Raw genomic sequence first — 26,040 nt, 5'->3', positions numbered from 1 at the left:
GGGGAGTTACTGCCGATTTGTGCCAATGGCAACTCTTAATACCATGAATTACCCACTCACACACCAGATCCACACTGTATATAGTCATGGTGGGTGAAGTAGTGCCTTGTCCTATACACCAGAGGTCTCGTTTTCACTAGAGGTCAACCGATATATGGGTACTTTACTCTATCGGCTATCGGCATCATGCTAATATTTTCAGAACTGAAAGCCTTCAAGGAACAGGCCACCTTTTTTACATACTAAGATATGTTCTTACTTGAGCTTAGACGAGTTGATGTGTACCTGTGTGGTCTTTGTGTGTGCGCTCAGTCATGCAAAATTTGGCCTCTCCCAATGTATTCCTATGGCCCCAAACGGGATGAAGATAGAAGTGACCATGCTCTTCCACTGGAACGCACAAAGGCCAGACATGTACGTATCAACTTGTCTAAGCTCAGGTAAGAACATATCACAGTGTGGAAAAACTGTGTGCCCTCAGTCATGCAAAAAGACCAAATATGTTGTTAGCATTTGGCCTCTCCCAATGTATTCCTATGGCCCCAAACGGCGTGAAGTTAGAAGCGACTATGCTTTTCCACGGGCATGCACAAAGGCCAGACATGTACGTATCAACTCGTCTTAGCCCAGGTAAGAACATATCTCAGTGTGGAAAAACGGTGACCTGTTCCTTCAAAATGAGGCCTCCCACAACTTCCTAGGACTCAGGGGAGCTGAGAAACATCACGGTGAAAATCAGTCACAAGTTTGTACACCTCGGATCATATTTTGTGTATTTCATGTTGCAGTCTTTTGCGTATAACTTCGTAATTATAAGACAGATACGACTTTTTTTTGTTTTGTTTATTGCTCTGCTTATTTTTGTCTTTCAAAGAGCTCCCTGTTAAGGACCTAAACTAAACATGAATGTCCTGAATAAATCCGCCCTATGCTCCTGATGAAGCGCACCCTGCTGTCACAGTTCAATACATTTTAGAGTTTAGAAGCGTCATACACAGGATTATAGACAAGGCATTTTTAAATATTGGGCAAAAATATCGACCAATTATATCGGCAGTGCACATCGGCAACAACCAATCGAAATCCAGCAGTTGTTCCAATATATGTAGAGCGTAGTGTAGGTCAGTGTTTCCCCTAGCAGGGTAAAAGGTTTGATTTTAAGAGTAATTAAGCTTCATTCTGAACACAACAAACTATTATATACTTTTTAATCATCGTTCAGTCGGTCACTTTGTAATAATATCAGCAAGATCCTCAAGGTCGGTGGTACTCACAGTATTAATGAATGACTCAAGGGGTAAGCGAGACTAAAGAGGTTGGGAACCACTGGTGAAAGTAGTTGTAATACAGGACACATGATCGCCAGTATGAACAGTATCATTTCATGCAAAAAGTTGTAAATTGTCAATGCTTTTTTTCAATTCTGTGACAGCACAACCAAACTGCAGGTTTCATGATGAGAAGTTGCTTTTTTGATTTCAGCTTTACATATTGGTCACATTTCCTGTCCCCTCTCGTCCCGCAGTCCATCATGCTGCTGCTCCACAGCCAGCGCCGTTACGTGTTTGAGTACGACCAGACGGACCGGTTGGTGGCGGTGACCATGCCCAGCATGGTGAAGCACACCCTGCAGTCGCTGCTGTCTGTGGGCTACTACAGAAACATCTACACCCCTCCAGACAGCCTGGCCTCGTACCTGCAGGACTACACGCTGGACGGGCGGCTGCTCCGGACGCAGTATCTGGGGACGGGGCGCAGCGTCATCTACAGGTCAGGAGCAATTATGCTTTTATTATTGTCAAGAGTTGCACACAGAGCCTGGTTCATTGATTAACATTATCACCCACTCATTTTAATGTTTATATCCCGCAAAAGAATTGTTGTTTTTATATTCATGGTAAAAAAATGACAAAATATAATCAACATCAAGATCTCACTACCACTCAAGTTCTTATTATTAACATTTGAGTGACTAAACTATTGTTTCTTTCAAGAAGAAAGCAATTTGCCCAATGTAACATTATACTTACAAAATATACATATTTTAGCCTTTAGTTAGTTTGTAAATCTTTGCACCAATCTCTATCTATGTCATATAAAACAGCTAAACCTTGCAAAGACTTGGTAATGTTAATGTTCTAACAAGGCTCCGGTATAACCCACTTGTAAAGCATGCATTATAATGGCCCATTCGGTACCAGGAGTACCTTAAATATTTACAGTATTACATTATAATTAAGAATAAATAATCTTTACCTTATCTCACAAAACACCCCTGGTGCATTTAAACTTATTCTAATACTATTTAAGTTTTGGGAGGTGTTTCTGAATACAGAACTATTTGAACTTTGTGGCCTCGAGCCCATGTAAAAGGTTTGTATACATTTTGGGAGCATACGATATCTCAAATTGCAATTACACACTCCACTGCACTCATGGTAGCCCTGCAGGGTCAAATTTATTACGGTGAGTGTGCTTCTTTTTTAATTCAGAGACATTATGCCGTGTAGACATTTTCAGGGCCATTTCCAACAGGTTTAAGGAGGATTTTTGCTTTTTGCTTTTCTTGGTCATTTTAGACTTGGCTCAAATAATTGAAAATATGACTAAAACATGAGTCACTTGGACGAAAGAAATATCGATTTAAAAATGATATGAAATAAGCGTCTCCCGGACAAAGCACTCGTATCTGTCATCAATGCGACACTTTCAGATTTCTGCTTCTTCTGCCAACTATACCCGCGAGATTTATAGCTATTGGCAAATTATATTTAATAAAGAATTAAAAAAGCTGCAATTATCTGCCTTCTGCAGAGAATTAAACATTGTGGTCTTATTTTGCATCAAATACGATTAGCCTGCAGTTTGCAACCTCCAGTGGTTCCCAACCTCGCGGACCCTTTGGACCGCTGAGTGGTTGTTTGTGTACCCCTACGTCAAGGGTGTTGCAGGTTTTTTTTTTGAGAAAGCAATCACATAAAAGCACATTTTGCAAGTGTTAAGTTCAAAATAAACCTAAACTTCTCCTAAAACAAAACTTTTCTCTGCAAAATATATATTTTTCTTTCAAAATAAAGTTCAGTTTAACCTTCTTATTTAAAGGGATATTTCAGGATTTTTGACATAGGACCTCATTTGCCTAGTTATCCAGAGTGTGATTGGTTTATGGAGATTTTTTTTTTTTTTTTTTAATTAATGCGGCCTTTATATTTGAAGAGTTTAGTGGTGCTAGGCTAGCGCATGTCTATGGTAACTAGTAGCCTGCATTAAAAACCGTCTGACCTATAAGCACAGTGCGCCTGAGGCAAATCACTTATAGCACCAGACTACCGATATAAATGTCTGTGTTGACTGAATATTTTTTCTAAATATAACCATTTTGCATTTAAAAGAACTTATATTTGAGCAGTATCAGCTTCCTGGTTGTAAGCTACGCAGAGGCGGAGTGATCTGCTTGGTTACCTGATCTCTCATTGGTTACGTGCGGCCGACATTACTACAAGTGGAATTCACAAAGGAGCTTTCTATAAATCAGATATGGCAACGTTTGGAGGACAAACCCATGATTTTGAAGAGGTTTTTAATGCAGGCTACTAGTTACCATAGACATGCGCTAGCCTAGCACTAGCCTAGCACCACTAACTCTTCAAATATAAGGACTGCATGAATTAAAAAAAAAAAAAAAAATCTCCAGAAATCAACAACACTGGAAAACTAGGAAATGAGGCCCTATGTCAAAAATCCTGAAATATCCCTTTAATTTGAAATAGTTCCACATACCCTCTGCTAGGTCCTCGAGTGCCAGCGAGGGTCCCTGTACCCCTAGTTGGGAAACACAGGTTTAGACCTTTACAAACATGGTGTGAAATCGAGGTTATTCTTATTTACTAGATAATATCAACCATCTCTGAATTGTAAATGCTCCAAGACGTCTTTAAAACTCCCTAGGCGATAATAAAGTCTACTTTCAGTACAGATACTAATCAAATGTGCACCATGAGCTGAACTTTGGCATAAACATAATCACAAAAAATATCACAACTATATGTATTATTGGCAAAAACAGCTCATCTCTGCTTCTGAGACGGTGGCATCTTGTCCTACCACAATGGAAAAAAAGGTTCCACTGGTGAACCATTGAACTCTGTGCCCCTTGACGTATGTGTGTGTGTGTGTTTGTGTGTGAGAGTGTAAACCATCGCGGGGTATAGGCGATAGTTTCCATTTGATCAACTCAGAGGTATCTTGGCCCGTGCAGCTTGAGTGCATAAAACAGTGCCCTGATTGGCGCTGTAATTAAAGCCTGTGATATGTGAACATTCAAAGCCCTATTACATCTGTCAAACTGATAAAAAATAAAAAAAGGTCTCGCTCGGATCCAGCTGTCCTTTCAGATGACTGTGATTGGTCTAACGAGGAGACTGATTAAAGGTCACCATTTTAGTAATCGCACTATGTTCACACAGCAGCGGCGCGATTCAGACGACACAGTCAAAGAGGGCTGGCATTTAAGCATTTTTAATACTTATTGGCTCCAGTGGGGACGCTGTAGTAAATGCGCCTATTTTCACCATATGAAAAGCCATAACCGCTGCTGCGCCAGCCGGGCTAATTTTGATGAAATATTGAAATACGCGACAACTTAATGGCGCCAAGCAAAGCAGCGTGTTCTCTGAAAGCAATTGTGCATTAACTATACATGGATAAATTACAAATGCAGGCCTTCGAATTGAGATACGCTTTGTTTCTCAAGTTGCCAATTTGTTTTTATATTTTTTGGTCTTTATTTCGAAGGTACACGGCGGCGGCGCGTTTGTCAGAGGTGGTATACGACTCCACTTTGGCGACGTTCACTTACGACGACGCCTCTGGGACGATTAAGACCATTCATCTGACTCATAACGGCTTCATCAGCTCCATACGCTACCGGCAGACAGGTAGGTACAGCTCTACAATGCAGTGTGTGGTGTGTGGCCTACTAGTGATAATGTTCTTGACTATGTGACTATGTGACAAGCGGTGGTTAGGTCCACGTAATAAGGCACATTTATCGATTTGCACTCTGCATTTTACCCATTTGTTGCTGAGTCATATTCAAACCCTCGAGTATGAGTAATGTTCTCGTGTCACCAGCCTGAAATAAAATGGACTTTAAAAAGACAGAATCAGGCACACAACATGACCAATACTGGCTTTTCGCACATGTTTAACCTCTTACCCCCTGCCTTAATTTTCTCCAGTTCAGCTTTACCCAAATGTAAAAGCTTCTCGACTGGTGGTTACAGCCTCGTTTGAAAGCTAAGACCCATCGTTTTTGACGTTCTTCCATCCATCCATTTTCTTCCGATTTATCCGGGGCCGGGTCACGGGGGCAGCAGTCTCAGCAGAGATGCCCAGGCTGATCCACCCACACCTCCTCCTGGGGGGACCCTGAGGCGACACCAGGCCAGCTCGGAGACAAAGTCCCTCCAGCGTGTCCTGGGCCTTCCACGAGGCCTTATCCCTTTGACGTTCTTTTGACATGTTTAGTTGTTTTTTTGTTGCTTTTGTTTGTTATTTTTTCATCACTTTATTGTCACTTTTTTGTTTTGTTTTTGACGTTTGGTAACACTTTGTTTTACACTACACTACAAGGCAAGGCAAGTTTATTTGTATGGCACATTTCATGTACATGACAACTCAATGAGCCTCACAGTAACACCAAACACAATTAGAAATACAAGCAAAAGCATTTTACATTTTTAAAAATATGTATATGTATCTACTAAAATTAGTTAAAATACAATACAATCTCAATAGGCAGCAGTGAAAAGGTGTCCTGTCAGCCTGGACTTAAACATACTCAGGGTTGAGGCCTGTCTCACATTCTCACCGAGGCTGTTCTAGACCTTAGCTGCATGAACCTGAAACACAGCCTCACCGTGTTTGGTGGTGACTCTGGGAACCACCAGGAGACCCCTCCCTGAGGATCTCAGGGCCTGAGGTGGTTCATGCAGCTGTAACATGTCAGAGATGTACTTTGGTGCTTGACCATGAAGGGACTTATACACAAGCAGGGCTGTTTTAAACTCTATTCTCTGAGCAACAGGAAGCCAGGGCAGAGACCGGAGCACTGGACTAATAAGGTTGTATTTCCTGGATGCATTGTACCTAACTAAATTTAGTACAATGTAATGTGCTCTGTAACAATGTGTAATAAGTTGTGCCTATGGGTTAGATACACAATATATATGTATTTGTAGTTTGTAGGTACATAATGTAATAAGACATAACTCTAGCTCTAACCCTAACCTTAACCCCTAACCCTAAGGGTCTCGTGTCCATTATGTACTTACAAAGTACTAATACAAGTTAATCCATTGTGTACGTACAACATAGGTACAAGTTAATAAAGATTGTTACAGAGCACATTACATTATACTAAATTTAGTTAGGTACTATGTATCAAGGAGTGTAAAACAAATACCTGACTTTTTTGTCATGTTTTGTTGCTTTTTTGCCATGTGTTGACTTGTTTTTTTGTCCTGTCTTGACTTATTTTTGCAGTGTTTTTGCAGTTTTTTAATTGTATTGTTGCTTTTACAGTGTGTTTTCATCTCTTTTTTGATGCTTTTTTTGTAAAGAAGCTTTTACAATTTGGGTAAAGCCAAACTGGAGAAAATGTCCTCAGTTCTGGTGGGGGTTAAGAGGTTAAGTTACCATACATAGTTTGTTTAAGCTGCGTATGCCTAAAAACATCACTGACTACAAAAGCGCCCTGGCAGTGCACAGTCTGTGCCCTGTTACAAACACTACATTTTAGAGTGTTTCAAAACTGTTGCACAATCTCAGGGCTCGCAGCAGCTCTCTCTCTCAGTAGTTGTGCTGTGAGAGTGCAGTTGTTATTTGATGTGTAGCCGTCTCAGCGACAGTTAGGAGTGTGAACAGGCGTGTGAGTGGAGTGTGGTCTACCGCAGCAGCAAACTCCAGACCACCTCCTGAGCTCATCTCATCTCCTCCTCCGCCACCGGCTCTGATCAAAGTAAACAACCGCAGATACAAATGTGACTGCGGCGGCCGCGGGGGCGTGCATATATTACACCCTGTTTTGTCTGTATTTACATAGTGTCTCTTATTCCCAAAGCACAATATAGTTCAGTCACTCCTGGCCCGTGTTGTTCTTTATATACGGGGCCCATTGAAACGTGCACTTCCTCTTCTTTTCTAGTATGAGGCGAAGGTGGCTTTCTGTTTTCTACTGTCTTTCTCTCTGTTCCTGCTAAATGTAAACCAATAAGATCTAGAACTATTAGATCATATTTTATCCAAGTAGGCCTGTAAGTCAACAAGGTTTGATGCAGACCATAGAACTAGATTTAACCTGTGACCAGAGCACATTTCATAACAATTCCCTTTTCTCATGCACAAACATGAGCTCAGGCTGCTTTACATAACTAACAAATTATCATCTCAACAGCGTGTTTATAGCTTTCGGAAAAAAAAAACGCTGCAGAAAACGGTAGATCTAATTGCTGTGTTACTATGGCGACTTGTGTGCGAGAACAAAAGCAGAATTAGAGTTGACGACTTTGACCTGAGGATGGCAATTAAGGCCCCAATAATGTGACGATTGTTCCTCATATGGAGAATTAGCCGGAGACACGCTGGACTCCGCAAATGGCGCTATTAGCAACATTATGCTCATTTGAACATGCCTTTAGCTGTGGCAGTAGACACTCCGGTAGCTTCGGTGGCAACATTGTTAATGCCCTATGCGCTATGCCTCGGGTTATTTTGGGTCATCCGTAGTTCACCTCTCTCCGGCGTCAGCTCGTTTGCGATCGGTCCGTTTTGATCATGCGGTGTTAATCTTCGGAGCACGGCCGGGGGAGAGAGAGTGTATGTGCGTTTATCGCTTTGCCCTCCCCGTGAATGGAGTCTCACTTTCCCCCCCCCCCTTTAACTGATCTCATTTCAGCTGAACAAACGCTGCCGTGGAGTGGGTTAGAGATAGCGGTAATTGTCCCAAGAGAAGGAGACCAGAATAAAGCAAAGAGTGTGGACCAAGAAATTCAAAATCGTATATACGGAGTGGAGGCATATAGCTGCACTGTCAAACGTGTTCGTCCCGTAGCCAACTAGCTTTCCGGGCAAATTTCCAAACTTGGACAATAGGGATACAAAGCAGGAGATGCAGCTTCAGCATCAGCACCGCATTTTGTATAAGATAATAAATTGTGGATAGGGATTGACAAATAACTTTTAGGTGGCAGTTGCTCAGTCGGAGAGGCTTAAATTGGACTTATCATGCACCAATACTTAACATTGTTCCAAAGACCTGGTGTAGTATTTCACAACATTCACACAGTTTTGACTTAATCCTCGGAAAAAGCTGTTAAATGTAGATGTTTCTTCTTCTACGCTGTTAGCGCCTCGTTCTGCACTTCCTGATTACACTCGTGTCATTGTTCAAACCCAAAAACTGTCCTCCACATTTTTAAAGCCCATAATCCAACACTATCGATTCCGAGCCGTTCTGCTACGCAATACGGGCACACAAAATAACAATCCTGACCGATATTTGTAGCACCACAGCGGATTCCATGTTATAGCTATGGACACATGCAATGGCTTGTTTCAGAGGTGACACTCTAAGCTCTCAGTAGGTGAAAACCGTTTAATTCTATGTGCCTCGGTTACTGAGAAATCCTAAGAGGCTAATTTTGATCAAAATCACTGTTATTTTTCTAGAAACGGAGATATCGCGTGTTTTATGAAACATGCGCCATTTGAGCCTTTTATATTTGGATAAAGCCAAACTGGAGAAAATGTGCTGGGTTCAGGTGAGTGTTAGTATGAACCAAACAGGAAAATAGATCATTTATTCAAGATTTTTTATTTGTCAAACCATGTGAATGGTTTGAAATTATGTTTCTCTCATCCTTGATTGTGGAGCGGGGGGAGAGGGGTCGGAGAGAGGTCAGGGAGTTCAGCTTCCGGATGGCCCTATGTACGAAACTGTTCCTCAGTCGACTGGAACTGACCCGTAGATTCCACAGTCTCCTCCCTGAAGGCATAACCTTGACGAGACTGTGTGATGGGTGTGAAGGGTCCCTGGCGATTTTGACGGCTTTGCGGGTGAGACGGGTGGAGTACATGTCCTTGATAGAGGGGAGAGGGGGTTTGCAGATCTTCTCCACTGCTATCACGATGCGCTGGAGGCAATAGAGGATCTGAGGAATATGAAAAGAACTCAAACAGGAGATCTGTGTGTATCTTCTGTCTCCGCTCAGAAGGGAAAAGTGGGCGGAGCAGACATGCAAGCACTTCGCAACGGTCCATGCACAGCACTCGGAGACTCAGAGACACTACAGCGGCTGTAGCGTCTCTGAGTCCACACAAGTTTTATAAAACAGAAGGGCTGAAGGAGGACGGAGCCGGCGCTTTGCACTGAAGTCAGATGCCGGGCGGAGTGAGAGGCGGCCGGGAGGACAGGGCAGCAGCTCCCGCTTCAGTAGAAGTCAGGCCCGGGGCTGAGTGAGCGGCGGCCGGGAGGACAGACGAAGCAGCCCCCGCAGAAGCGCTGGATCCCACGACTATACACAGACACCGGCTGCAATATGCTCTATGTGTTTTTTGCACTCAACACATGGGGGCAAAAAACATAACATAGCAACAGAAAAATAATTAGAAAAGTGATAAAAATGTAATGAACAAGTGACCAAAATGTGCGACAAAAACAAAAAGCCAAAAAGGAGCAACAGAAAAGTGACAAAAAAGTGACAAAAAGCAATGAAAATGTGACCTACCAAACTGACCGTAACTTGTTTGTCACATTGTTGCTGCGTTTATGTCACATTTTTGAAGCATTTTTTTTTTTTTTCATCTCTTTTTTGTCTCTTTTTTATTGTGATTTCATGTTTTTTTTTTGTCATGTTTTGTTGCTTTCTCATCACTTTTTTGTTTTGTTTTTTTCCATGTTTTTGTCACATTTATATCACTTTTCTTTATTGTGTTATTCTTGCTTTTCCGGCACGTCTTTGTGGCTTTTTTCCCCCACTTTTTTGTTGCGTTTTCATCCCCGTTTTTGTCGCTATTTTGACACTTTTTTCAAGAAACTTCTAGAATTGGGTAAAGCCAAACTGTGGAAAATGTGCTCGGTTCAGATAGATTAAAGGTGATGCTATTAAGTAACACCCATATACCCTTTTGGCAAGACACACTTATTAACTAACTCATGTTAAAGTAACTGAAACTATAGTTCACATTGCAAAGCCATTACTAGTATTACTTATTTGTGTTTATACGTTTAGCAAAACTTTCGAGAGCCGCCCTTTTGGGGTTTTGCGGTGCATCGGGAGAGGAGGGAAAGTAACAATGACAGCTTGGGGAAGTGACAGTTGGGAAGCGAGACGAACAGACTGCGTGTTCCCCGGGGGACGAGCAAAAAGCTGCACCTCACTCTCAGCGTCTAAGCCGTTTTCCCCATTAGTTTATAACCAACATCCCCCCTTGAAAATAAAAATAGGAGAAGCAATGCTGATCCAGAGCTCTCGCCGTCTCCAAACCCCGGCGTTTAGTCATTTTAACTGCAATCCGAGTCATCTCCAATAGCACCATTATGCCGTTTCATTAGATAGAGAGCTCTTTTCTCCAAACAGAGGGGAGTGGAGGGGGTACAGGTGGCGGCAAAGGTGATGGATGGTGATGCCAAGACATTACAGAGCACACAGGCCCATCAGGGATATTGTCTTTGAATTTAATTATTTGGATTAAAGAATATTTGTGCGGTATAGAGTTTCGACACTGAAGTTTGGCCTGAGTCGTGTTTAGACTTTAGACTTGGTTAGCTCAGTTTACTCTAGAAGTCCTGGTCACTTTTATTCTCCTATTTGCCCATGTTTTATGAGTTAGGTTATTCTTGAATAAGCCCTGGTTTACATGTTTTTCTACTCCTGTTTCAGTCCAGGCTGTGGGATAGATTTGTCCTAGTTTAACGATAAATGACTCCGTGTTTACACCAGGATTATTTCTGTTGTTTTGTCCTGGTTTACACTGTTTTATTCCATGCCTAGTCCGACCTTTTTGCATATTAGCGCAGATGCAAGATATTTTCAATTAATTAATGGTTCGATCTACACAGGCCATCGTAGCGGTACCACCACGTGCGTTCTCTGACCCGGTTAATAACACGGGTGAGCAGGCCGTTGGAGTTGTATTCAAAAAGGTCGTTGGCTCTTTGGCGCAGGAAGCAGTACCAAGTATCTCATGCCCCTAGAGGCCACTGCAGGTGTCATAGCACGTTCTGTTTTTTTTCTCTTTTATTGTCCATAAGAGTAAATACTACGCTGACAGAAAGGACAGAAGGAGAGCAGGATATTGTTCATCCAATTACACAATGGAGATCTTTTATTTCACTCAAACTTGGCTGTAAATACTGTTTAAATGGTGCTAGCTCGGAGTTAGCTTTGCCCGTTAGCCTGTTAGCTTTTTCTTCGTGATTCCATTAGTGTGTATTGGTGCTTCGGGTCGGAGCAGGGAAAGCTGCAAGTCTAGTTTTCTGCCCGGGGACACCAGGGAGAAATGAAAGACCCCCAATCATCCCATTAACACTTGTATTACCCCCAGAAGAACTACGAAAAGGATTTATTAAGGTAGACAAGTTGCTTCGTACTGCTTTAATGCTTTAAAATGGCACTTACAAAAACAAAGGCATGTTGTTGGTTTCTCCTGTCATACTGAGCGTAGGTTGGATGCAGCTAATGGATCCAACAACATATTTTGTTGAGCTTTTAAGCATGTTATAATGTTGCTGCTCTTCAAAAAATATATAGACATTCACACGGCTAATCCTATTCAATTTGGCAGTTTATTCGAGAGAAACCTTCCTTTTAACCTTGGACTCTTCTATTTGTTGCAAGCAAAAGCCCTCCCCTCTCCTTCTCCATGCGTGGTGGCGAGTGCAGTGGTATAGAGCCAGCAGTGGATGTGATTGATGGTGTTGTTAAACTTGATGTTCTGACATTAGGGAGCACACTGGCCCATCATGGATATTGTCTTAGATTAAATTATCTCTCCATGTGAAAGGTCACCACTGCAAATGCCATAGGTGGTGGATGGTTAAGGGGGAATAGATTGCTTTGCGTGTGTCTCTGTTAATGAGGTCTTGATTTGAATTAATTAGTGCTGCTCATATAGGAGGCATGATGGCCAACTGTGAGGGCTGAGTGAGTGAAATGCAAATGATATAAAAGTTAGTTTCTTGGGCACACTTTACCTTGGGCACTTTACTCGGGAAACTTATTAAAAGAACTATGCAGCATGTTAAAATGAATATGCAAAGAGATGGCATAAGAAAAGAAAATGGCCAGTGTACTATTAATTCATGCAAGTAGCGTTGTTGTAATGAGGTATTTCTTCCCAAAGCAACATGACAGTTTTCATACCACTTTCTTTCCCTTTTGCTCAACCCTCCCTGGCCTTCCTCTCTTGTAGGCCCGCTGACCAGTCGGCAGATTTTCCGCTTCAGCGAAGAGGGTTTGGTGAATGCGCGCTTCGACTACAGCTACAACAACTTCCGCGTGACCAGTATGCAGGCTGTGATCAACGAGACGCCGCTGCCCATCGACCTGTACCGATACGTGGACGTGTCGGGACGCGTCGAGCAGTTCGGCAAATTCAGCGTCATCTTCTACGATCTCAACCAGGTGAGGTTTCGGAGTTGGTCTTCAAGGTTTCAACGCGAGGTCTCAATAGGGGAATGAGCTGGTTTTGTAAGTTGAATGTCCTATATCAGGCAAAATCGACTTTTTAGAGCTTTTAGCCATGTTGTTATGCTATTTCCTTATTAAACCCCTCCCCCCTGAGTGGTTTCGGATTCATTCACAGCAATCCTCCTGAATCCTGCTCTTTCCTGGAAAACGACTGACTTGTGACACTCTGATGTTTTTTACGTCATAGTGTCAAACAGGAAGAGCCCGACGTCTGTAATGTCATGCAATGTAAGAAAGAAATAAAGGAAAAAAAAAAAAGGAAGTGCCCGAGGCGTCTGAGTGTCTGAACAGATGTCATTTTTGCACTGAAAGCTGTGAAGATGGAGCTCTTTCTAACCTACTCTGGACATGCCTGTACTTTTTTCTTACCTAACGATAATGTCATGGACAGAAGCGTGTTTGGCTGCGAGAGGACAGGACTTTATTCAACTTCCTAAAGAAGACACTCGCCAGAAGTTGGAATTTCTTTCCAGGATACGGCGAATATCATTCAGAATAGTGTTTTTCTGTGACTGTCTCTTGATGGATGCCTGATGAACCTTCGCCAGACTCAAAGTGGATTAACTTTTATAACCGAGTCCCATAAGGTAAACACCAGATGAAGCGATCAGGACATAGCATGAGTGACCGTGAGTCAATCAAAACGCGTGTTAGCTTGTGTGTGTGGCAGATGTCAACTCCTTATAACTGCATTGTGAAGTAACTTCACTTATTGCTGTGATATTTATGTTTCTTTTACTGCTAATTTTGTATTAGCTCGGAGAGAGGGGGCGGAGTTTACTAAATCAAAGCGTTGTGTCTTCCGCGTTTGCAAAAAACCCCCAGAAAATACTTATATTTCTCACAAAATATAGTACTCCATAGTGGTATAGGCACAATGTATCATATAAATGCCTATAGTTTTCTTTGGGATGGCTAAAATAGCATGATACAGATCCTTTAAGCTTACTCTGTAACATTGTCTTTGCATTTCCTTTCGCAGGTCATCACCACGCACCTCATGAAGCACACCAAGGTCTTCAACTCGTACGGCCAGGTGGTGGAAGTGCAGTACGAGATCCTCAAGTCCATCGCGTACTGGATGACCATTCAGTACGACTCGGCCGGACGCACCACCACCTGCGACATCCGCGTGGGCGTGGACAGCAACGTGACGCGCTACACCTACGAGTACGACGCAGACAGCCAGCTCCAAAGTGCGTCTGTGAACGAGCGGCCGCAATGGAGGTACAGCTACGATCTCAACGGGAACATCAACCTGCTCAGCCACGGCACCAGCGCCAGGTATGTCCAACAAACCTAAGTGGAAAGTAAGACTATAGGTATGTCTATTTGACAGTATCTTACAACCCAGTGGAGTTCTGTATAGCATAGTAACATCTTAGGCAGTGGCTATATGCACACCACAAATCTGATCTTTTTTTTTTTTTTAGTTCTTATATTATTAGCAAATTCAGCAAAATTAACCTATTAATCCCTACTAGAACTGAGCACATTTTGTCCAGTGTGGCTATACCCAAAGTAAAAGTAAATACTGACAAAAATGAGATGCAAACAAGGATGAAAATGCAACAAAAAAGCGACAAAAGAGCAACCAAATAGTGCCAAACATTTGACAAAAATTAGATGAAAACGCAACAAATGAGCACAAAAAATTTAGTGCATTTTGTTTAGATCAGTTTTGTATGTGTAAGCTTTCAAATAAGGCATTACATTGGCCTATAGACTTTTTTTGGGAGCTGGAGAAAATGCATTTGGTTAAGACAGGGGGCAAGAGATTAAGCTATCTCAAAATAGTTTGAACATTTTGGTGGTATTTTCCACCTTTTTAATGTAATGAGAGCTGTATAATTACTGAAAGAATACAAAGCACAGCTGAAGTGAAGGTAGTCAACAGACCAGAGTTCAGCTCAGCCATTAGATAAGTAAACACCATACTGCGCTGTATGTAGGTTAATTGAGATCATTCATTTTTACCACTTTGTATGACTTTTTTTCTTCTTTATTTCCATAACTGGGGCTGCTAGTCACTTCATAGAGAGTCATTTCAGTTTAAAAGCCACCCTGTCCTTGGCTCTTCACAGTAAATGTAGTGAAGGGCCAACATGTAAACACGCGGGTCTAAAAAGGGACTGGAAGTGAATCAGCTCTACTCTCTATGGCCGCTCCTGAGCCAAGATAATGCCCGCTACCTTGTGTCTGTCCTTTACCGCGTGGAAGTTTAGCCATTTCAGACTATTTCATTTATTTTCTTCATCCAGGAATGAGCACAATTTGCCAATTTGCATTGATTTTTATGAGTATTGGATGAATTCCACATTGAAAAACCTGTGGGTCTGGCTTCTGCTTACCTTTCCACAAGTTGTTTGTGTGTTCACTCTTACTCCATGTCTAGGAATCAGTTGTTTATCAATTCTAAAAAAAAAAATCCTCTTAATTCCGTTGCTTTTTAGACTGACGCCTCTCCGTTACGACCAGCGAGACCGCATCACACACTTGGGCGAGCTCCAGTACAGCGTCGACGACGACGGCTTCCTGCGTCAAAGGGCCAATGACCTCTTCGAATACAACTCCAACGGCCTGCTCACCCGTGTTTTCAACCGGGTCAGTGAACGCACGGTGTGGTACCGCTACGACGGCCTGGGACGCAGGGTCGCCACCAAGTCCAGCGAGGGGCAGCAGCTGCAGTTTTTCTACGCCGATCTGTCCCAGCCCACAAGAGTGACGCATTTGTACAACCACACCAGTAACCTAATCACGTCCCTGTATTACGACCTTCAGGGGCACCTCATAGCCATGGAGCTGAGCAGCGGGGAGGAGTATTATGTTGCATGTGACAGCACTGGCAGCCCGAGAGCCGTGTTTTCGAGCAAAGGGCGATTGGTCAAAGAGATCCTTTACACGCCTTACGGAGAGGTTTACCAGGACACTAATCCAGACTTCCAGCTCGTCATCGGTTTCCACGGAGGCCTGTACGACTCCTTCACGAGACTGGTGCACCTGGGGAGGCGGGATTACGACACGCTAGCGGGGAGGTGGACCTCGCCCAATCACGAGCTGTGGGCGGAGCTTAGCAAAGAGCCGAAGCCGTTCAACCTCTACGCCTTCAAGAACAACTGCCCCGTGGGGAGAGTGGAGGAGGTGACGCAGTTCACAACAGGTGAGATTCAGGAAACGCCATCGACATCTACACTATTAACAGATCGGTTTACATAGAGGTTGTATAGACTCTAAACAAGTCGGGAAAAAAGCCAAAATGGGGAAGTCTTGCCCAATGACACAACAATATGAGGTACAGTACCGTTTTTTTTATGTATTGCTTCTCTTTCAAGACTATTTACATTTTAGATTCTCACCGAAAGCAAAAACTATGACGAACACATTTAAAATGTTTTAAATACAATAAAGTTGCTTTGATTACTGCTTCGCTTCATGATAATTAGGGCTGAACGATGTGGACAAAATTCTCAATATCGATACGATATAGCTATGGGTTAGGTGAAAACCAAGCATTTTCCCGAAAAATAAAAACATAATAATAAAGAGTGCAGTTTTATTGATGAAAATCTATATTGTTTATATCTTGCTTTTTTCTATTTTAATGTTTTGAATGTTCGTATCTCGATATCAATACGATAACAATATATCTTTCAGCACTAATGATAGTAGTCACCAGAAGTGTTTTTAGCATCCCAGGACTGTTGAAAATCATTTCAGGTGACGACATTATGAAGCTCCATGAGAGAATGCCGAGAATAAAGGGTGGCCGTTTTCAAGAATTTAAAATATAAAACATATTTTGAGTTATTTCGCTTTTTTATTGCCTACATAATTTCATGTGCCTGTTCATACTTTATAATAATAATAATGCCTTACACTTGTATTGCACTTTACAAGCCTGTATCACCAAGTTTCTCAAAGCGCTACACTGTCATCATTATTCATTTGCTTCATACTCGGTGATGGTAAGCTACTGTTGTAGCCACAGCTGCCCTGGAGTCGACCGGCGCAACAAGTCAGCCCCTCAGACCACCACCAACCACTTACTCACACACTGCATTCAACCAGGCTTCCTGGTGTTCCCAAACAGTCTCCCATCCAAATACTAACCTGGCCCTTTCCTGCTTAGCTTCTGAGATCTGACATTCGGGCAGAGCAGAGAAAGTGTGGCGGTGTGGTTTAATGCCTGCAATGAGAATAATCCGATGTAAATAGTGTTGAAAATAAAGAAAAGCCAATACATTCAAAGTGTTTCCAAACGTTTGACCGGTACTCAGCTGCAGGGATTAATATTAAATTTTACTTTATGGCAAAGTTATACCTTGTGGCAATAATGCTATTTTTCCCCATTTAGACTATTTTTGTGGTTTGACTAGCAAGGATGCAAGTGCAGTTAAATATTTTATTCACAAGGTTATAGTGTGGAGTGAATCTGGGCGAGAAACTGGGGGCTCCGTCTCAGATGAGCCCAGCTCTTCGGGGCTTCCCCTCGAAGCAGAAGAATCAGTGGTGAAAAATCAAACAAGCAGGGGGGGGTCGACAGTTTCAGAGAGGACTTTTGAGATGACTAGGCTTGGCTCGGTAAACACGGCTCATGGGTATTAGAGGCACGGTTAGGTGAACGCAAGAGTAGCTGGTATGCAGAGGGTGATTGGTCCTGCTCCTGAACCCAGTCAATAAAGTCTGAAAACCTTAAAAAAACAAAAAACAAATCATCCACTTAACACAGACCAATATATAGATGGCTTGTCTTAACTATGTATTACTTCAATGGATCCACCTTGTCTTTAGACATTATAGCCTATTGTACATTGTAGCTTGCCTGGCTGCCAAAAGTATAACTACCAATTAAACCAATCAAATAGGAAAAGAACTCTGAGTACTATAATATATGCTTTAGAATTGGTTTACTCCGGTGAGAGAGAAAATATCTCAGACACTGGCTCTATTGCAACTTAGATTGGATTCACACCTTTGCAAAGGCAGACTCGCGCGCTCGTGGAAACTTCAACCACAGAGAAGAGAAGGGGGGCGCGATGCTAACGACAGGTGAGATGAGAGGCGTGCTGCTCCCACTACAGACAGGACAGCTACATCTCTGATCATTATTTTACACAGAGACCGCTGCGTTTTGTCCCTGTGGCTGTCAACAACACATCCTGTCCCGGTAAGAGACAGAGACGGAAAGAAACTGCAAAGCTGCATGGGGATTGGAACTGAGGATGAATATACTATCGCATTGGCAACATATGTCATTCAGTTTTATGCAACTTTCATTCCGTCTGTCACGTCGCCCTGCAGTGAAATGGTTTATTGCGAGGCGGGAAAATGTGTTTGTCACAGGAACAACTGATGGAGCTGCCACGGCGACATATTAGGCTCATATATTGTGTGATTTCCTGTTCTAGGTGTTGTTTGGCTGGCCTCATGACCCCTGTTTACTTCACTGTGTACACACACCTCTTGACAATGACTTAATCTGCCTGTTTTTTTTTTTCTTTCTCTCTGCCTCTCTCTTTGTGTGTCTAGACATCGGGAGTTGGCTGCAGCTATTTGGCTTCCAGCTTCATAATGTGGTCCCGGGCTTCCCGAGGCCTGAGGTGGCCAGTATGGAGCAAACATACGAGCTCATGAAGACACAGACCAAGACCCAGGACTGGGATACAACAAAGGTGAAAACAAAGCCCTTTAAGTCAAGCCGTTGTACAAATTGCCCCATTTTTGTTTTGGCTTTTCCATATCAAGCTCTTATGTCATGGTGTGCAGTGCATTAAAGAGGGGGTATTATGATTTTTTCAATCACATAGCACCAGTCTATAACACACTACAATGATGACGAAACCTTCTGTTGGTCTGTAAATGCAGTAAATTAGAATAACTGCCTTGTATAAAATTGCTCTCTCAAAATGGCTGTAGTGAATGTCTTGAAATAGGCCTCTGTCTCTTTAAGAACCTCTGACCCTTTCCGACACGCCCCCTCCACACGCTGTCTGTGGCATCAGTGACGAAAGCTCGGAGGCGTCTCCAGGAGGTGGGGGCGTTCCTAGGAGGACTCAGGCATAGCTATCCCTAAAATGGCTGCCATCAGAGTTTTTACAGATTACTCAAAAATATGTGAATGTGCCAAGGCAACACTTCAGGCATGTTTTTTAATGAGGGAATGACATAATAACATGATGTAAAGCTTGAAAAAGTCGATTTTGCATAATACCCCCCCTTTAAATGATCTGGCTTTAATTCAAGGTAGTTATGAGTTTTACTTTGGCCTTTCCAGGTTCAACAATTATCTCAACCTTATTACCATGTTGTTAATAATTTGTTAAAATGACACTATAAGACAGTGTGGCCACATTTTTATTTATAAGGGCCACGACTTTGGATGTCGCAAAGTGTGGTAATGACAGAAAAAGTGAAAAATGATCTGTAATCCTTCAGTCAAAGCGAGTAATTATGATCTAATCTGCACAATTACCCAAACACTAAAGCTTTAGTTCAGGGATAACAAGAGCCGATTGTCATCATTGCCAAAACACCAAGGGCCAAACCTCACCATTGTAGCTCAAAGTAAATGACCATTTTCCGCAAATGCCAATGTTTTAAAAATATGTACATTATGTATGATGATCTGAATATGAAAAATGCCTGTAGTATTTTCCACATTTTTAGTGTACTTGAAGAGGGATTTGACGTCTTATTTGCATTATAATGTTTTTCTTGTGGGCCAGAGGTTCTGTAAGACGTTACCTACCCCTGCTTTACTTTATTATCATAGACAATTATTTGTGCCTTAATGCATAATATAAAAATCTGAAAGTTTTCAGTCTCTCAGTAAACTATAATGAACCGTGAACCTTGGCACCAACCGATGTGGGGTGAGTCTGCAAACCAGACAATTATCAATGTATAGAGGCTTATTTTAGAAATGCCGCTTCTGCAATACGCTCTGTCTCTGTAAACATTCAGAAGGGAGAAAATGATTCTTCTCACTGTTGCAAGAAAAACTCTGTCGCTTGAAAAGAGAATATCACTGATCAAATAAAGCAACATTTTAGTTAGTTATCCACAGTTTATTTTATGTTTGATCATAGATAACAACTAACAGGAGATGGAAAAACATAAAAACTTATTCACAGTAGTTTTTCCTCATATCTTAGTTATGTGGCAGGAGAGAATACTGCAGATGTTCTGACTTGATGGTTAATATATAGATCTGTAATAGAGCCTATGCTTATAAAGAGAAATGCTGACCCGATGGACATTATTCAATTATAGAGAGTGTAAGTTGCATTTTGAAACTTTTTTTTGACACTCTGGCAGATCATGTGCCCTTTATATTCCATAATTAACATTGAACACAACCTAAAGCCCGTCATTCTCTCGCAGGTGGTGTTGGGAATCCAGTGTGAGTTGCGGCGTCAGCTCAGGAGCTTCATCTCTCTGGAGCGGCTGCCCCTCGTCTCTGAGCCTGTGGGATCGACCTGCCACAGACCGCCCCACCCGCCTCCGTTCGCCTCGCGCCCCTCCATCCTCGGCCCCTCCATCCGCTTCGCAGTGTCCCACGGCCGGGTCAGCGCGGAGGTGATCGGCGTGGCCAGCGAGGACAGCCGTCGAGTGGCCGCCATTTTGAACGGGGCGGTCCACCTGAGCGGCTTGAGCTTCACGGTGCAAGGCTGCGACACGCATCACTTCCTCCAGTCCCGGCCCATCGAAGAGGATCTGGCTTTAGGCTTAGGGGTCGGGGGGCGTGTCCTGGAGGGCGGGGTCAACGTCAGCGTGTCCCAAATGAGCGCCAACGTAAACGGCAGGACTCGACGTTTCGCCGACTTCACCCTCCAGCAGGGGGCGCTGTGCCTGTGCGTGCGCTACGGCGGCTCGGAGGAGGAGGAGTGGGCGCGGGTGCGTGAGGAGGCCCGCCGGAGGGCGGTGGAGGGCGCCTGGGAGCGGGAGAGGCGACGGGTGGAGCAGGGCGACACCGGGAGCCGAGCCTGGAGCGACGCAGAGAAACAGCAGCTCCTCTCGACGGGGCGCGTCCCGGGATACGACGGATACTACTCCCTCCCCGTGGAGCAGCAGCCGGAGCTCTCCGACTGCCCCACCAACATCCACTTCATGACTCTGAGCGAGGTGGGGGGCAGGTAACAGAGACAGCCACGCCAAGCGCCCCCCGCCCCACCAAAGACTGCCTGTTTATACTCTACTCTGATTTGTTCTACTGTTTCTATACTGTATCGAGAAGGACGAGAGGCGAGGAAGAAGCAGCGGAAAGAGAGATTTATGGGGGAAAAAAAATATTTCCAAATGCCTTTAATTGTGACAAAATGATGGTATTTTATTATTATCGTCCAGTTTCTCCGATTTCTAACAGTGGCACAACGCTGTGTGGTTTGGCTGTTGCTTTGCTTTTTTGTATTTTGACTTCCCAAACATCCTAGCCCCAACATGACTTAAACTCAATGACTTTTATGTTTCTCGCCGTTCGAACACTCCAATCGGCGAACTGTAGAGATAAAGACTTTTTTCTGTGGATTGCCCGCGCGGGAAAATCCAAAAAGCGCCTCTGCAGCCGCCGCCGCTCGAGTTCCTACATGGTTTACCTCCGGACACTCTACTACTATGGTTTACATGTCGTGTAAGAGAAGCGGCCTTGTCTTGACTCTATCTCTCCCCCATTTAGAGAAGAATAAACAATTACCCACTTGGGGGGCGCTTCGGTGTGCTCCTGCTGTAGTTTGTATGAGTGTGTTGGACTTCAAAAATCAAATCAAGAATGTACATAGCCAGTGCTTTCTCACGATGAAAAAAGTGCTCAAAAATGGGACTTCTGTTGTTCATAAGTAAGTGTCGGTATTGTTAATCAATAGAAAAACAAGTTACATTTTTTGCAAAGAATTATACATGGCTCTATAGTAAATATTCTCGCTGAAAAATCTGACTTTATTGGGTTACAATGCTGATTAAAGTTATTATGTGTGAATCACCCGATTGCTTTCATTGAGTTTCCGCGTAGCCGCCGCACTGTGTGCCGCTTCCTCGCTTATTATTTTTTCCCCTTCTGCGAGATGTGCTCCAATTTCGAGACACCATTTGTTTCTTTTGTTCTTGTTTGGAGGCAAGTTTGTGAGCTTTCAAAACAAAAAAAAAGAAAAAGAAAAAATCCATCATTATCAGGCATCGTTAACAACCGCGACGCGCATTGGAAACCTGGGAGTACAAATGGCAGAAGATGGGAGGGAGAGGAGGAGAAAAAAAGAAGAAGACGCTCCGAGAAAGGCGAGGAGCTAGTGACAGCTGAGGCTCGGCGAGTGGGTGGCGGGCGCAAAGGGGGCAGGACCTGGAGTTGGCTGTGCCGTGCGCTCCCGCTCGTCTCCACTCATTAGCAAACGCCAATCAGCCCGCGTGCGAGCCACTTCCAAAGCCGTCTCCTCTCCCTTCCCCGAAAAAGTTGCACGAGAAAGCCTCAAGTTTTTTTCGATTTTGTTTTCTGTCTGTGCGTGTGTGTTTTTTTTTTTTCCCAAGCTAAGACTAATCCACCTCCCTGTCCGTCTGTCTCCCTCCCCCTCTCTCTCCCTCAAGCCATCTGCCCATGCACCATTAATTGTTGTACTCCTGAATGACAAAGTCGCGCGATGCATATGCTCGGAAAAGCTGGCAGGTGACGCACTGTATACGTTTCGAGCCGCGCTTTCTTTCCCGTCAAGCGATATTTCTCCCCTTTCCAGAAGATGCCACCTTTTTTTTTTTTTTGCCGCTAGACCATATGCTCCGCTCTCCGATACTGGCCAACAACAGCACAACGGACTGGAGGGGTCCGGTTGCTAGGAGACCGCTGCGTCCCGAATTCTCCGAGCAGGACAGAAGAGCTCTTTCTATCAGATGCTGCGTTGGGCATTACCGCGGAAATCGGACATTTTATAGGGTTCTTGCAAACTTCGTACATAGACTAGCGAAGAACAACATATGAAAAGAATAATAAGAAACTAGAAATGCAATGGCTGCGCCATTGCGATTGACTGCGGAATTGCGGGAAGCGAATGCAGAAATTGCATAAACTGTTCAAATTGCATAATTGCTTAATTTGCATAATCTAATTTGCATAAACTGTATAAACTGCATAAAGTGGTAAAATGCATGAATGGGTCAATTTGCATAAATTATGTAAATTGCATAAACTCTTTAAAATTCATAAATCCTAAAAGGCATAAATTCTTAAGTTGCATAAACGGTTTAAAATGCATTAACTGGTTAAATCCCATAAAGTGGTTAATTTGCATAAATTGTTAATATTGCATAAACTTTTAACTTCCATAAACTGGTCAAACTGTTGAAAGTGCTTGATTGGCAGAAGCTGCACAAACGGCTGAAAGGCCTGGAGTCTCCCCATTGGCTGGATTCCCCCATACACACCAATGCAAAAATTTCAAACTCTCGTATAAAAAAACTGGAAAACTGCAAAAGGCCAATTTTTTCTCAAAACCCACAAGTTGCAGAAGCTGAACATGCACAAAGTGCAGAAATTGCATAAAATGCAGAAAAAAGTGCAGAAAAGCAAGGATTTGCGGCAGCCCCATTATAAGTCAATGGGAAAAATCTCCGACATTTTGGCCGATTGCGGAAAAACCGTAAGTTGCAGAAGTCCCAAAAGTAATAGCACCCTTCTCCTCAACATGCGGAACATTTTGATGCATAACTTGCATAAATTGCACAAAGCATGAAAGTGCTGAAAGCTCTAGAAAATCGGGAAAAAGATGGAAGAGGAATAATAACTAGAAATGCAATGGCTGCGCCATTGCGATTGACTGCGGAATTGCGGGAAGCGAATGCAGAAATTGCATAAACTGTTCAAATTGCATAAATTGCTTAATTTGCATAATCTAATTTGCATAAACTGGTAAAATGCATAAAATGTCATGTTGCATAAACTGTATAAACTGCATAAAGTGGTAAAATGCATGAATGGGTTAATTTGCATAAATTATATAAATTGCACAAACTCTTTAAAATTCATAAATCCTAAATGGCATAAACTCTTAAGTTGCATAAACACTTTAAAATGCATAAAGTGGTTACTTTGCATAAATTGTTAATATTGCATAAACTTTTTAAATTCCATAAACTGGTCAAACTGTTGAAATGGCCTCAGTGCTTGATTGGCAGAAGCTGCACAAATGGCTGAAAGGCCTGGAGTCTCCCCATTGGCTGGATTCCCCCATACACACCAATGCAAAAATTTCAAACTCTCGTATAAAAAAACTGGAAAACTGCAGAAGGCCAATTTTTTCTCAAAACCCACAAGTTGCAAAAGCTGAACATGCACAAAGTGCAGAAATTGCAGAAAATGCAGAAAAAAGTGCAGAAAAGCATGGATTTGCGGCAGCCCCATTATAAGTCAATGGGAAAAATCTCCGACATTTTGGCCGATTGCGGAAAAACTGTAAGTTGCAGAAGTCCCAAAAGTAATAGCACCCTTCTCCTCAACATGCGGAACGTTTTGATGCATAACTTGCATAAATTGCACAAAGCATGAAGGTGCTGAAAGCTCTAGAAAATCGGGAAAAAGATGGAAGAGGAATAATAATAAAGAACATGAAAACCAATAATTGACTGCGGAAGAATTCCGCAGTCAATCAATGAGAATAATAAGAGACTGGTTTTGTAGGGAGTTGGGTCCACAAACCCACCGCCTTTTAATGGCAACAGTGGGAGAAAATAATTCCTTAGATCGATTCATTTTGTGCTCGTTTTTGTGTGTGGATAGGCCTTGTAATAAAGAACAATAGATACAGACGGCATCTCTGGAATCGCCCATATATGGTAATTTTTGAAAACAGTTAAGGGGGAAAACAATTTTGAAAAAATCTAAACTTTGCCTAATTATTCAAAAACAACTGTAACAAACGCTGAATTATGAATATAGTTTCTACTAAATAGAGAAACAAAGACATGGGGAGGAGCAAAGTGGTTCAACAGCCCATAAATACATGAATAACGGAGAATGCTAACTTCATGCTACATGTTAGCATTGGGCTAATGCTAACGGTTAGCTAGCGCTTGCTACAACTGCCGTTTTTTCACTTCTACTGAACAATCTGCTGTGAGAAAATATCCATATGGGCCCGATTTACATTTGACTTTATTTATGTGTGATAAATAAGTTCATATACCATCATAAAATGGCTAAAAAGAGGGAAAATTGTGTTTCTCTAAAGATTCTATTTTCCCCCTCGGCAAAGCCACGCCCCCTTCTATGACGAGATGCCGTATGTATCTATATGAACCTTTTGACCCCCACCTGAACCGAGCACATTTTCTCCAGTTTGGCTCCTTTGCCCAAATGTAAAAGCTTCTTGAAAAAAAGTGTCAAAATAGCAACAAAAAAGAGACGAAAACAAGGATGGAGATGCAACAAAAGAGCAACAAAAAAGAGACAAAAGAGCGATACATTTGTGGCAAAAATGTGACAAAAAAGTCATGAAAAAAAATGTTTAAAAAGTGATGACAACATGAGAACAACGTGAGGAAAGACATCAGTTTAGATGAGTTTTGTTGGTCTAAGCTTTCAAATGAGACACCATTGGCCACTGAAGCTTTTAGATTTGGGTAAAACTAGACTGGAGAAAATGCACTCGGTTAAAGTGGGGGTTAAAGTGATTGTCTGGAAGTCTAAATGTACTACAAAATTTAGAAAATGTGCGAAATTGATCTCCTGGTCTTGCATTTTGAAGTGAAGTAAATAATAATAAATATAGATTCTTTTTTGTAAAGTCCCTTCCATCCGGATCTCGGCAACTAATCATAAACCAATGAGACGAGCTTTTCCTGTGAGCCAGCCTGTCGGGTCCATCTCTGGTATCGCCCATGTATGGTCATTTTTGAAAACAGTTAAGGGGAAACCAATTTGGAGAAAAATGTAAACTTTCTCTGATTATTCAAAAACTTCTTTAAGAAATGCTGAATTATGAATATAGTTTTCTACTAAATAAAGATACAAAGACGTGGAGTGGTTCTAGAGACCATAAATACATAAATAACGGAGAATGCTAACATGGTGCTTCATGCTAGCATCTAGCATGCTAATGCTAACTAGAGCTAGCTACGACTGTCCTTTTTATACTTCTACTGAACAATCTGCTGTCAATAAACATCCATATGGATCCGATTTAGACTTGACTTTATTTGTATGTGATTGACACGTTATATTTCGCCAATTACCCAAAAGACTGTATTTTCCCCCTCGGCGAGGCCACGCCCCCTTCAGTGACGAGATGCCGTCTGTATCTATCAGGAGGGA

At 42.5% G+C, this 26,040-nt stretch overlaps 1 protein-coding gene across 1 annotated transcript in view; it reads left to right on the top strand.

Annotated features, from left to right (window-relative positions):
* tenm1 (teneurin transmembrane protein 1) overlaps window positions 1–21,702 on the top strand; it is a 464,310-nt gene extending 442,608 nt beyond the window's left edge. Inside the window, exons 32-38 of the mRNA XM_079556162.1 lie at window positions 1,526–1,770; window positions 4,795–4,937; window positions 12,475–12,686; window positions 13,735–14,036; window positions 15,206–15,912; window positions 18,282–18,424; window positions 20,136–21,702. Coding sequence (XP_079412288.1) covers window positions 1,526–1,770; window positions 4,795–4,937; window positions 12,475–12,686; window positions 13,735–14,036; window positions 15,206–15,912; window positions 18,282–18,424; window positions 20,136–20,891 — 2,508 coding nt within the window. The 3' untranslated portion in view covers window positions 20,892–21,702. The remainder of the gene's footprint in view (window positions 1–1,525; window positions 1,771–4,794; window positions 4,938–12,474; window positions 12,687–13,734; window positions 14,037–15,205; window positions 15,913–18,281; window positions 18,425–20,135) is intronic.
* Window positions 21,703–26,040: the final 4,338 nt, after the last annotated feature.

This window comes from Gobius niger, assembly GCF_951799975.1.
Source record: "Gobius niger genome assembly, chromosome: 5".
Lineage (NCBI taxonomy): Eukaryota > Metazoa > Chordata > Actinopteri > Gobiiformes > Gobiidae > Gobius > Gobius niger.
This window is presented reverse-complemented; position numbering and strand designations above follow the sequence as displayed.